The sequence below is a fragment of the Dioscorea cayenensis genome, unplaced genomic scaffold, assembly GCF_009730915.1.
Source record: "Dioscorea cayenensis subsp. rotundata cultivar TDr96_F1 unplaced genomic scaffold, TDr96_F1_v2_PseudoChromosome.rev07_lg8_w22 25.fasta BLBR01000075.1, whole genome shotgun sequence".
In the NCBI taxonomy this organism is placed as follows: domain Eukaryota; kingdom Viridiplantae; phylum Streptophyta; class Magnoliopsida; order Dioscoreales; family Dioscoreaceae; genus Dioscorea; species Dioscorea cayenensis.
The window spans coordinates 250,040-264,271 of NW_024086466.1; the positions used below are offsets into that span (position 1 = coordinate 250,040).

Below are 14,232 nucleotides of genomic sequence, written 5' to 3' on the forward strand. Positions count from 1 at the left end.
AAAGGATTAACTGGGCAAACATTGTGCTCATCCCCAAGGTGGTGTCACCAGAATCCCCGGGAGACTATAGACCCATCAGTCTTATTAATTCATCTCTTAAAATTGTTTCCAAAATTCTGGCTACTAGGCTCAGTAAGGTGATGGACGATTTAGTGGACAATTCCCAATCTGCATTTCTGAAGGGGAGATGCATTCTGGACAACGTGGCGATGGCTGAGGAGCTGATTTTTAGCATGAATAAAAGAAGACTTCCGGGGTACATCTTGAATGTCACACCCACCCCTTCTACCGAGGTAAATGTGGCACCCATCAGTTAAAATTCCTTTTTAACTGGAAACTGACAACCTGCTTTAAACAAAATCAGACCTACAAATCACAATTTACAATTTTTCACCAAGTACATGTTCAAATACATAAATACAATAAATATAATCACTCTAATTTATCGGGGTACTAACCGCTACAAGATCATGACACCAATAACAAGAAAAGAAAGAAAGAGGGACCCACTGCAGGGTCCCGGACTCAACCCCCGACTAGCTCTATACTCGATCAGGGCAATCTAGGGTCCCCGCTCCCTGCAGATTTCACAAAGACATTCAGGGTTGGTCAGAGTGGCTTAATAATTTCAAATACTAAAATACAGTGTATATAAAGTATATAAATACCAACTTCTCAAATAATTTTCCAACTTTTCCAAAATAACAGAATTCTAGCAAAATACATCTTTAAAGAACTTTTGAAACATAAACTCATCATAAATCAATATCAAATCAATTTTCTAAGAAAATCCAAATTGTTGTGAGAGACTGCCCTCCTAAGAGCGACAGCTGGGCTTCGCCCCCTCATCACAACCCAAAATAACAAGTAATATAAAAATTCATTCTCAATTCCACAGCCTGAAAACTCTCCCCCACTTAGCCGCCGTCGCGACTAGGTTAGGAGCCGCCAAGGTCTTCGTACCCTTGACGTTGGCCCATCGGTCCCATGTGGTGACTCTGGGATCCCGATGTATAATCCAATCAGGGCTCTACGCTCCCACCTGATCTGGACAAATCAACACTCAGGTCCACCACGCCACCTCTAAAGGCTGGCCCGTGGGGACCCACTCACTCGCAGATGAGTCGGGCCTTAGCCCGCAATCACCATCCAAACCAACATGTAGATGCAGAGATAATACAAACTGATAAATCATATCACATGGTCCTTATCCAGGACATTCACAGATCGATACATGCATAATACCAGTAAAGTCCAAATACAAAATACCATTCCTATGCCAAGTATGAAAACCAGTCCCACAAATATTGTCGGTAAAACATTTTTAATACACGCATATGATTTCACAAATCATTCCAAATCAAAAGCATATATAACTATTCAAAAAAATAAATTCATGAACCGAATAATTAAATCACATATACAAGTATTTTTATACTATTTATAAATCACGTATAATTATACTGAAATTGATGTATCAATACGATTGTCGTGAACATCAACTAGCAAATAAATATACTGTATACCCTCAACATTATACGCCAATTAAACATGATAAAAAGAAATACTTAAACAATTATTTTTCAAAAATACTAGCCATTAAATAATTATTTCAAAATAATAATAATTAATCAATTATTTAAAAATAATAGCCCACTACCAACTCACTGGTGTCCTTGGGTTCCTTGCTAGACCCTGAACTCCCTCACAAGACTCGAACAACACCTAACAAGAATAATATAATAAAAAAATAAATAACACATTTAAACCCAAAATAAAATACAAAAATAATAATCAACTCTCTATTGGGCCCACTCACTCCAATCGGTTAAAATCCGATCTTGCATAATCCAACTGGCTTTCAATTGTATTTAAACCAGCTCAATTTAGGGTAAACACTGCTGAATCAATCTCAACCAACCTTAATTCCACTGAACCAAGCTTAATTGCACTGAACCAAACTCAATTTCACTGAACCAGCTTGAACCAACTCAATTCTTATTCAAAAATCCATTGAACCAACTTGGTTCAGCCCAAAACCCTAGCCCAAATCACTGAACCAAACCCAAACCATCTCAACTTGATTTGATCAAGCCCAACTCAACCAAATCAATTCAACTCAACCAACTCAATTTCAACTTGGTTTGATCCAACCAAATCAACTTGGCTAACTCAACCAATTCCAATCTAACCATCATCATTAACACCTTAATCATCATCATCATCAACTTAATTAACCAAACCAAACCCTAATCTCGGTGCTACAGTAATGCTACAGTAAATCCGGCAAACAACTCCACCAATCCAAGCAATTTTCATCACAAATACAAGGTTTTCAACACAAAAACAATTTCACAACAACACCCTCATCAACTCCATCATGATTTCCTCAAAACAAATTCATTATTTCCTCCAAAATCACCCAAAATACATACATGCATACATACATGAAAATACAACACTAAGAAATCTTTACCAAGCAAACAAACACTCCGGTGAACTTTCTCCGGCATTCTCCAAGCTCCAAACTCCTTCAAGCCTCCCATTTTCCTTTTCAATTTCATTTTTATTTTATTTTTCTCTCACGGGTTACTGTAGCATAGGAAGGATGAAGAGAAGAAGATGAACAAATTCTAGATTTTTCTCCAATCTTATGATTCAGCCGAAATTTACATTTAGTCCCTCAAAACTTAATTTCTTACAAAATAGTCTCTGAAAAACTCACAAATGGTCCCTGAATTATAAAATAGTATTCTCAAAAGGTCCTTTAAAATTATCCAATGCTCCCTGGATTATAGCACAATATTTCAAAAAGATCCCTTCATCTTACCTTTCAGTCCTTGGTTGCCAGAAACATTTTATATCAATCCTTTTCCTTTTACTCTTTAACCCAAAATCTTTTAAAAACTTTTACACTTAGGTCCTTATTCTTTCCACTTGGGGTTTCTCAACAAGATTACTCCGTAGAAAAATCTTACTGCAACTGTAGTAATACCCTGAATATATTTTCCAACAGGTATCCAAAGGTTCAGGGTATTACATTGAAAGTGGATTTCGCGAAGGCTTTTGACATGGTAGACTGGGAATTCCTTTTGGACCTGCTCAAAGCTCGGGGCTTTGGTAGCAGGTGGATGGGATGGATTGAGAGCATCCTCTTCTCCTCTAAAGCTAATGTGCTGGTTAACGGGGCTCCGAATGGTTATATCCGTTACCTTCGGGGTCTGCGGCAAGGGGATCCTTTATCTCCATTACTTTTCATCTTGGTTACTGATGTACTTAGCACAATTTTTGAACATGCCCTAACATCTATGGTATTGGTGGGGGTGCCGCTGGGTAATTTTCATAATAAGTGCAACCTTCATTATGCGGACGATCTACTGATTTTCACTTCAGGTGGTTTGGAGGATCTCAGAATCATCAAACTAATTTTACTCCTGTTTGAAGGTATGTCCGGCCTCCAGGTGAACTTCTCTAAGACGTGTCTTTACTCGGTTAGGAAAGGGATGCACCCTGAGGAGGCAGCTGCGGGGACTTTGAACTGTAATGTAGGGTTGTTACCGGTTACATATTTGGGCATTCCAATCTCGGGAGGAAGGCCCCGTAAGCAGGATTGGGAATGCCTTATTGCTAAAGTGCGTAAGCGATTAACTTCTTGGAAGAGTAGGCATCTTTCCATTGGCGGGCGTATTACCCTATTAAACTCGGTGTTGACGGCAATCCCAACTTATTGGATGTCTATCTTCCGTCTGCCTACGTGGGTGATTAAAGCCATTGACCGGATAAGAAGGGATTTTTTATGGTCGGGGCCAGACATTGATAAACCTGGGTGTAGGCTAGTTAACTGGAAAGCGCTATGCCGGGCCAAGGACCAAGGTGGCTGGGGGATTCTCGATCTTCATCACTTCAATCTAGCTCTGCTGGGGAAGTGGTGGTGGAAGTTAGCAAATGTCGGTAATTAGGGAGGAGCTGAGGTGATCCAATTTAATTACGGTAGTAGTTGCGGGGATCTGTTCACTAAAAGGAGGGGAAAGATGTCGTTCTTCTGGCGTGGGGTCCTGAGCGTGTATCCGATCTTACGGTGCTGTGTCCTAAGTGAAGTTAATTCTGGCGCGGACACTTACTTTTGGAAAGATAGATGGCTCAACGGTAGAGCACCCATGTATGTTTGGCATGAGCAGTACAGAGAGTGTGGACAGCAAGACGCTTCTTTCAAGGATTTGGCACACTTGCTTGAGGGGCATCCTTTCTGCGAGGATGCAGATTTAGTTCAAATTAGAGATAGGTGGCGGAATAGTGGGAATGATGTGAAGGACATAAAAAGATGGGCGCTTAATGGAACCGGGGCTTTCTCCGTAAAGTCACTCTATAACTTCCTTATTGATGGGGGTGTGAGGTGTGAAATTGCAAAATTCTTCTGGAAAAGTAAATGCCCAAAGAAGATAAACATTTTTAATTGGTTGGTCTGGAGAAATAAGATTTTGACAATGGACAATCTGGAATTAAGACGATGTAACAAACTCCCAACTGCAACTTGTGTCATGTGCCATGCGGATACAGAATCTGTGGATCACCTGTTCCTTCAGTGCCCTGTTGCCAGGGATGTGTGGGGCTACTTTTGCAGGCTGCTGGGCGTTCCGGAGCCTCCGATTTCAATGACAGGGGTGTGGCGGGAGTGGAGGGGGTCTGTGCGGCCCAACAGTAGGGTAGCAGTGGACTTAGTGGTCAAGGCGTTAGTCTGGAATATTTGGATTGCACGTAATGATAGAATCTTCAATGATAAAATTTTGCCTGCTACTTGCATTCTGTTATGTATTAATCGTATGCTCCTGTCGTGGTTCGATGCTCTTGCAGATGGAGCTAAGGCGAAACTTGAAGATACCATGGCTATCGTCAGAGGAAGCCTTGAGTTCCTTGAGTCAAGGAGCCAGAGGGACAGGGGGGATTGTACGGCCGAGGAGGCACCATATCGAAGCACGGAGTAGTCCTTTTATGTTTTAGTTTGGGAGGATGATCCTTCATTCTCGTAGGGTGTTTGTTTTGTTTCTCTTATATCACTTCTTGTGGTAAGAGAGGTTTTTGTTCGCCAGATTTTCTGGTTGGTACTATCTTTATTAATTGTAGTGGTTTATCCACCTTTTCAAAAAAAAAAATAAAAATAAAAATAAAAGGAGGTGCTTTTCTAAGCACTTGAATATTAATAACTATGAAGTATATATATCTAAAATAAATAAATTTTAATAAGCATCTTGATATCTAAAACCTTTATTTTCTATGGGTTTATCTATTATATATATATAGATATATATAAACAAATAAACATGACATGAAAGTGGCACCATGAAATGAACGTTAGGGGTTGGCTTTTGAGGCATGCCTTTGATTGACCAAGAATGTCATAGTGCATGGTATTGGAGATATGGATAAAAGCAATATCTTCTTTTTATTCAGGCAATGACATGGAGCATCACTGCATCACCAATCAAACTTCACATTATGCACCTAAGACCACTTTTTCTTTTCTTTCTTTCTCTTTTTTCCAATCAGCGTATCCACAGGTGATAAAGGCAACCATGAATTCTAAGATTTGATATTGGGTCATCTCCGAAATGAATACCCTATATGTAAAAGCCCTGGTATCAAAAAATCAAAAAATCAATAGGCTGTTAATCATTTAGAATCATTTCAAACTAGCACTTTTTATGAAAAATTATCTTTCGATCTTTAGAATTTTGATTTTTCTTAAATAAACCTCTAATATTTTGGATATATTTTTAAGTTCCTTTTTTCTTTTTTTTTTCCTTTTGTGTTATTTGTAGTTCCAGCCCATTAATTTCATAACGAAGACCCTAAAATAACAATGTCTGGTGTTATTTATTTATTTATTATGGTTTAGCATATAAGTTCTAAAGGTGGCAACTTAAATGGGACAGATGATGTGATGGTATGTTTGATGAATATATAAATTAATTTAATTAGCACTTGAGTTACAATTTTAGTGAAGAAAATTAAATAATAGCTAGTGTGTGTTTTGAACCCTGTTGTTAAAGAAAACATATGGGAAATTAGATGAATGAGAAATGAAGAGAATAATCACATCTTAAATTTAACATTTTTACCGTAATACTAAATTCTATCTAATTTTCTTTTTTTACTATTCCCATGGCTTTCTTTCTTTTGCAGTTATTTTTTATATGAATTTATTTATTTTAAATTAAAAAAAAAGAAGGGAGTGAGTGATAATCATGTGATTAAAGGGTGTTTGGGGCATAATGTCTGATTTACAAGACTTTATTATTCATGTTTGAAACGTGTTGAATACAGTGGTACTAAAAGTTCCTAGCTATGAAAATAGACTTGTAATCTAATTCTTGTGTCGGTTGGATGATGTCATACAGACAGATTGTTATTAGCTCTGTGCACACTGCACACTTCTTTGACGACGCTCATCACATTTGTCCAAAAAAAAGAAAAAGAAAAAGTAATAATTCTGTGTGTGATAAAGGGAGAATTGTCGATGCTTGCTATGGGAATAAAACTCCACCAAAAATTACTCATTTAGAAACTAACAAAATAATTATTAAATATTAAAAAACACAAATGTTCATTTAGGTCATATTTTTATATCATCAATAACCAATGACAAGGTAATGTATGAGACAAAGAAAAAAAACGGATAAATCTAAAGGAAAAAAGTACAAATAATTTTGTATATAAATATATGGAATTGGCCAGCCCAACTCATACTCATAAAGTTTAGAGAAATGGGCCCAATACTTGTCTTGAGATTTACTCTTATTAAAGCCCAATACTTGTCTTTAACTTTACTCATATCAAAGCCTGGCCCAATGCCCAGATAAATAATTTTGTTTTAGGGCCTTTATTGATACTTAAAGTTAAGGCTGCTGTTCTTTCTTTCTTTTGAAAAAAAAAATTCTTTATTTTCATTTTAAGCTTTAATAATCTGATGTATTATTATTGTTATTATTTTCATATTATTCAACTTATTTACAAAATATTATTAGCCAAATAATAAAAAAAGTATAAAAATGAATATAACCTTTTGCATTGCACATTCAATCAATTGAGTTCATTTGGTTTGATTTTGGTTTTTTTTTGTTCAAAAAAGGAAAAAAATTTGGTTCAGTTATTTCATTTTGATTTTGATTATATTGATTTTTAGTTAAAAATTTTGAGAGGATCAAATACCACAGAGAAATTTAAATATTTGACATTTGGTTTGGCTTTGTAAAATTTGAAACTTGGTAGAATAATCCGAAAATTAAACATGTTATTTTATATTAAAGTCATTGACTTTTGAGATAATAACATGCGTAGAAGCATTTTTCTATTGGTATTTGGTACTCACTTATAACCCTCTTAAAAAAACTTTTTTAAACATTACTTGTCATTATTATTATTATTATTTTTTTATATGTTTTGTTTTATTAAATACATAGATTCAAACTCCACAACAAATTCAACCTTTTATTACTTGGACTAACTCCTCTTAATGCTTAATTTTTGATAAAATTAAATGTATTTATAAAAAATTTCTTTCAAATATTAGATTGATTTTAATGAATATATATTTAGAAGAAATATCAACTGCGGATGCGGACGTTCACGGAATGTCCGCAGTTGGGCATAGTAAACACCACAAACTGATTAAAATGTTAATTAGGCTTAATTTGGTTTTTAGTTTTGTTTGGTTGGGTTCTTGTAAGCACAATAACATTATTCATTTATATAGTGCACAACCGTTGGATTGAAATCCAATGGCCAACATAAACGCTCATAGACTTATAATTTATAAATATACTCAGATGATTGATGCTCATATATATATATATATATATATATATGATCAATCCTTTGCGCACGTTCATAGATATTGGTCAAACTCTATTTTTACTAGACCTATTGTAGAGAACATCAAATTTTAAATTAAACACAAAGAACACCACACTAATCTATTTAGAACAAGTATCATGGTCAGTCACTGTTCATATATCAAATTGTTTTTATCTCTCCTCTTAATCCTCTCTTTTACTTTTAATAATCTGGGTATGTTCTATGGATGTCCCAAATTACACTTTCTCATATATATAAATATAAAGTATTTGGTATTTTTTGAATCAATTTTAATGTTTTAATATTTTTTTGGTTTTTGTCATATTGCCTTTTTGGGTACAGTATTAATAAAAACCTTATAAAAATATATGTTTCTCAACTCTTATATATATATATATATATATATATATATATATATATATATATATATATATATATATATTCAATAATCATTGCCGAGTAATGTATTATCACTTGAGTGATATATAGGCAAAATGCATGGTCAAATTCCTGTGATGAATGTTGTAGTAACATTATTTATACACTATTTTTGACCCAAATATTATTTATTGAGTTTAAATGAGATCTCATAGACTCATAGTGGTGGTGAATTATTCCCATAATATTTTATAATATAAAAATTAAACAATTGTAATTATGTACTTTCGTACTTATTTGTTAATGTCCCTTTTGAAAACAAAAAAAAAACTTATATTTTTGAATGGGAACTCCAAATCAATCATTAATGTGACCAAAGCTAATCTTTTTAAATATTTAATTAATTTTTATGAATAAATCATATTTTTTTAATTAAGAATAAACTATATGTGTCTCTAGATATTGACATATATATATATATATGAGGACTAATCTTCTATAGACGTTCATAGATAAAAAATCTATGAATGTCTATTATCAGCCGTTCTCGATCCAACGGCTAATATTGATAAACAGTATATGCTATAGTAATAATACTGTTTCATCAATGTCAATCGTTGGATCATGATCCAATGACTGATAATTGGACGTCCATAGATTTCTTATTTATGGACATTTATAGATGATATATATATATATATATATATATTAATATATAAAATAAACACATATAAAACAATCCAAGGAAATGGACAGAGGAAGGTAGCATGAAGCTCCCTCTCAAAAGACTTGAGAGTAGACATTTCTAGAAAGCTAGTCAACAAAAACAAAACACACCAACCCTTCCCATTTGCAAAGCCAAATTTCCTTTTTTTTTTTTTTCCCTTCCACCAATAATCACAGCTTCATCAAAGCTCATGCTCTGATCTCTCTCTGTTTAATCTTTGAGTACATGTCCTCTTCTTGTTAGACATTTGACTCCTCTTTTTCCGCCCTCTTTCCTCAATCCAAGCTCTCCTTGCCACACCGCCTTCATCTTTTCTCGGATCCTATTCATTCTTCTTATTACTCCTTCAACCCATCTGCATGGATGTTTCTTCATTGGAAAAGAGCCATCTTTGCTTCAGTTTCCACGCGTTTTAGTCTTGTGCGTTGAGGATACGAAGGAAAGTTTGGATCTTGCTTCTTGTTTCCGTGTGTATGGTTGTGCTTCGTTGATTTCATACATTTTCTTAGCAGTGGGGGGGATTATTGAGTACCAGAAGAAAAAGTTTGGATCTTGTACTTGTGTCGGTTTCCTGTGTTTTCTTGGTGATTGTGAGCTTTGGTGGAGTATAAGAGAGGAATATTGGATCGCTCAGGGTGTGCAAATTTTGGGATTTGATTGAGGTTGTAAGGGAAAGTTTGGATCTTTCAATCTGTGAGTGCATGTGTTATTTGGGATTGAGTGCTTGAGTTCTGCTTTGATTGGGGGGGCTTTGGTGGGGTATCAGAGGGAAAGTTTGGATTTTGCAAACCGTTTTGATTTTGGGGAAGAATGGAGAACTATTTGAATCAAAATTTTGGTGGAGTGAAGTCAAAGAACTCGTCTGATGAGGCACTGCAACGATGGAGGAGGCTCTGCAGTGTGGTCAAGAACCCAAAGAGAAGGTTTCGATTCACTGCCAACCTCTCCAAGCGTTCCGAGGCCGCTGCTATGAAGAGAACCAATCAGGTCTTGCTCTTAATTCTTTTCCTGTTTGTTTTGAATGTAGTGTGCTTGTATCTTTTGGATCTGAATTTTGTGACAAATGAAATTATTTGTGACAATTTTGTGATAACTGAGGCATTGATCTAGGGTTTGGAGATTCTATTAGTGCTTAGAATCTGAGAATGTGGAGTTTTCTGATGGAATGCAGTAATGTGTTTCCATGAGAATTAGTTATTGTTTGTGAAAAAAAAAACAAGTTCTAGTGTTGTTAGATGATGTTTAGTGAGCAATGACATGAATTAATACATGATGGTGATTATATGATGTTAAATATGGATTTTTATGAATAACCAACCATTCATGAAGTTTTGTTGGCAGACATTGTAGTGAGTTTGGTTTCTTTACATGCAAATTTTTGGCAGGTTCCTTAGTTCAGTTCATTTGGATATATTTGTGTTAACTTCTCACCTTTGATAACTACATATATTAAGGATCTGAATTGATGCACTAGGAAACACGAATAGAATGCACAAATTCCATTATTGCTGATAATGGTCATTTACAAATGATATTTGAAAGTTTACACATTTTTCAAACCTCACAATTTACAAATGATATTTTTCCTCATTTTTAGCTAATGAGATTGCATGTTGGTGCGCCTTTTGTCGCAATAGTGATGATGTTGCATATGTTCACCATGTATTTGGTGCCTCTATTAACATCTATTCATTTCAAATGTGCTGCCTCTTCAGGAAAAATTACGAGTTGCCGTACTTGTCTCAAAAGCTGCACTTCAATTTATTCATGGCAAGTCATCTGATTTTGTTTCTTTTTGAATTTTATTGTACTTATTTTTTGGATTTTCTTGTTTATGCTGACATTTTCTGTTGTCTTCAGGTCTTGCTTTACGTAGCGAATATAAAGTACCTGAAGAAGTCAAAGCAGCGGGTTTTGAAATTTGCGCTGAAGAACTAGGATCAATAGTTGAAGGCCATGATGTGAAGAAATTGAAATCGCATGGTGGTGTAGATGGTATCGCAAAGAAACTTTCTACATCGACAAGCGATGGCCTTGTTGGCTCTCAGGGCAGTTTAAAACTCAGGCAAGAGATCTTTGGCATAAATAAATTTGCTGAAAGCCAAGTTCGAAGCTTTTGGGTGTTTGTATGGGAAGCACTTCAAGACATGACCTTGATGATTCTCGCTGTATGTGCCTTTGTTTCTTTGGTTGTCGGCATTGCCATGGAAGGATGGCCAAAAGGTGCTCATGATGGCCTTGGGATTGTTGCCAGTATTCTTCTCGTCGTGTTTGTCACTGCAACTAGCGATTACCGGCAATCGTTACAGTTCAAGGATTTGGACAAAGAGAAGAAGAAAATATCCATACAAGTCACAAGGAATGGTTTTAGGCAGAAGCTTTCCATATATGAACTTCTTCCGGGTGATATCGTGCATCTTGCGATTGGGGATCAAGTTCCTGCTGATGGACTGTTTGTTTCAGGATTTTCTCTGCTAATCAATGAATCCAGTCTAACAGGTGAAAGTGATCCAGTTATGGTGAATAGTGAGAATCCATTTCTTTTATCTGGAACTAAGGTTCAAGATGGATCTTGTAAGATGCTGATAACCACCGTTGGCATGAGGACTCAGTGGGGAAAGCTGATGGCCACCCTTAGTGAAGGAGGCGATGATGAAACACCTTTGCAAGTTAAACTAAACGGAGTTGCAACTATCATCGGTAAAATTGGTTTGTTCTTTGCTGTGGTGACATTTGCAGTGCTCGCTCAGGGACTAATTAGCCGAAAGTATTATGATGGTACATATCTGATCTGGTCCGGTGATGATGCTTTGGAGATGCTGGAGTACTTCGCGGTTGCAGTTACAATAGTTGTTGTTGCGGTTCCCGAAGGTTTGCCTTTGGCTGTCACGCTGAGCCTTGCTTTTGCGATGAAGAAGATGATGAACGATAAAGCTTTGGTTCGGCATCTTGCTGCCTGCGAGACTATGGGTTCATCGACATCCATTTGTAGTGATAAGACTGGAACTCTGACTACTAACCACATGACCGTTGTCAAAGCTTGCATCTGTGGGAACATCAAAGATGTTGCAGACTCCGAGGTTGCTATTAGCATGCGATCGCAGCTTCCAGACATTGTAATTAAGACTCTTCTCCAATCAATATTTAATAACACCGGTGGAGAAGTTGTGATTAACCAAGATGGTAAACGGGAAATTTTAGGAACACCTACGGAGACCGCTTTGTTGGAGTTCGGATTGTCAATTGGTGGAGATTTTCTGGCAACTCGTCAGGAATGCAAGCTTCTTAAAGTTGAACCTTTCAATTCTGTAAAGAAGAGAATGGGAGTGTTGCTGCAACTTCCAGAAGGAAGTTGCCGTGGTCACTGCAAAGGTGCTGCCGAAATAATTTTAGCTGCTTGTGACAAGGTTTTAGATCATGAAGGCAATGTTGTACCCCTTGATGAAGCAATGGTCAGTCATCTCAACAAGACAATCGACAGCTTTGCTAGTGAAGCTCTTCGAACACTCTGCCTTGCCTATATGGAAATGGAAAATGGTTTCTCAGATGAGGAACAAATTCCTGTTAAAGGATTTACTTGTATTGGAATTGTTGGCATCAAAGATCCTGTCCGGCCTGGTGTTAAAGAGTCCGTTGCGATATGTAGATCAGCGGGGATTACTGTGAGGATGGTTACCGGGGACAATATAAACACTGCAAAGGCGATTGCCCGGGAATGTGGCATTCTTACAGATGGTGGTGTTGCTATTGAAGGTCCAGTCTTCAGAGAAAAGAGTCCAGAAGAACTGAAAGATTTGATTCCAAAAATTCAGGTATTTCTTTTTCGCCTTGTGGGTTTCCTCTGATTTAACTGCATTATTGACTTGCTTATGTATTAATTTATCAGGTAATGGCTCGGTCATCACCGTTAGATAAGCATACATTGGTAAAACACCTCCGCACCATGTTCAATGAAGTCGTTGCTGTGACTGGTGATGGCACGAACGATGCTCCGGCACTCCATGAGGCAGATATTGGTCTCGCAATGGGTATAGCGGGCACAGAGGTATTCTTTTTCTCTTCTCAAAATATAATGGTCTAAATCATTTAGTAAATCGTCTGCTCAGCATTATTTGTTTCATGCAGGTTGCGAAGGAGAGTGCTGATGTAATAATTCTCGACGACAATTTTTCAACGATCGTAACAGTGGCCAAATGGGGACGTTCTGTGTACATAAACATTCAGAAATTTGTACAGTTTCAACTGACTGTTAATGTGGTTGCTCTAGTTGTTAATTTCTCTTCGGCCTGCTTGACCGGTGAGTACTCACATCTTATGATTGCCAATAAACAAGTTAATTCTCATGATTTTCTGATTGATTTCTTAATTCTTTAGGGAGCGCTCCCCTCACTGCCGTTCAGTTGCTATGGGTGAACATGATAATGGATACACTCGGGGCTCTTGCATTAGCAACCGAACCACCTACCGACGATCTAATGAAAAGGACACCAGTCGGAAGGACGGGTAATTTCATCAGCAATGTGATGTGGAGAAACATCTTGGGGCAATCTTTCTATCAGTTTGTAGTGATATGGTATCTCCAAACCGAAGGGAAAGGACTCTTCCGCCTCGAGGGTCCTATTGCCGACCTCACACTGAATACACTTATTTTCAATTCATTCGTCTTTTGCCAAGTAAGCTCATTGGCGCAATTTTAACTCATCTCTAATTCAAGATGTTTAAGCTCAAACTTCATATATATATATATATATATATATAATTTTTTCGTGTCAGGTGTTCAATGAGATCAGCTCAAGGGAGATGGAGAAGATAAATGTGTTCCATGGCATGTTTAAGAACTATGTATTTGTCGCTGTTCTTGCCTGCACTGTACTCTTCCAGTTCATAATAATTCAGTTCCTCGGCGACTTTGCAAACACCACTCCATTGTCATTTCTGCAGTGGTTCCTCAGCATCTTTATCGGGTTTCTCGGCATGCCTATTGCTGCAGTGGTCAAGTTGATTCCCGTGGGATCGAAATGAGAGATCCGATTCATCGATCACGCGAAGAATGCTAAGCATCAACTACACTGATCTTGTAATGTTTGATTTATAGGACCTGATAGATCTAACAAATTTGAATGCTTGTCAAAAGCTTAGTATTGTTTGCTGCTGAGATTTTATTTCTTTTGAGCAGCTTTCAATTAGCTTTTTTTACTTAGGAAAAAGAATTTGTAGAAGTTCATGTGATGAAACTATTGTTTTGATTTTATGGTTTTATGGTTTGAGATTGTAAA

The 14,232-nt window shown here is 36.6% G+C and overlaps 2 protein-coding genes across 2 annotated transcripts; both read left to right on the plus strand.

Moving 5' to 3' along the window:
- Positions 1 to 4,031: 4,031 nt before the first annotated feature.
- Positions 4,032 to 4,982, plus strand: LOC120253386. Its single transcript, XM_039261724.1, has one exon. It carries the CDS (start codon positions 4,032 to 4,034, stop codon positions 4,980 to 4,982), a length of 951 nt encoding a protein of 316 aa, XP_039117658.1.
- Positions 4,983 to 9,036: 4,054 nt separating this feature from the next.
- On the plus strand, positions 9,037 to 14,232 carry LOC120253403 (calcium-transporting ATPase 10, plasma membrane-type-like). The gene is made up of 7 exons (XM_039261742.1): positions 9,037 to 9,943; positions 10,672 to 10,726; positions 10,817 to 12,768; positions 12,843 to 13,001; positions 13,082 to 13,253; positions 13,331 to 13,629; positions 13,730 to 14,232. The coding sequence occupies exons 1-7, from the start codon at positions 9,767 to 9,769 to the stop codon at positions 13,976 to 13,978; spliced, it is 3,063 nt and encodes a 1,020-aa protein (XP_039117676.1). The 5' UTR covers positions 9,037 to 9,766; the 3' UTR covers positions 13,979 to 14,232.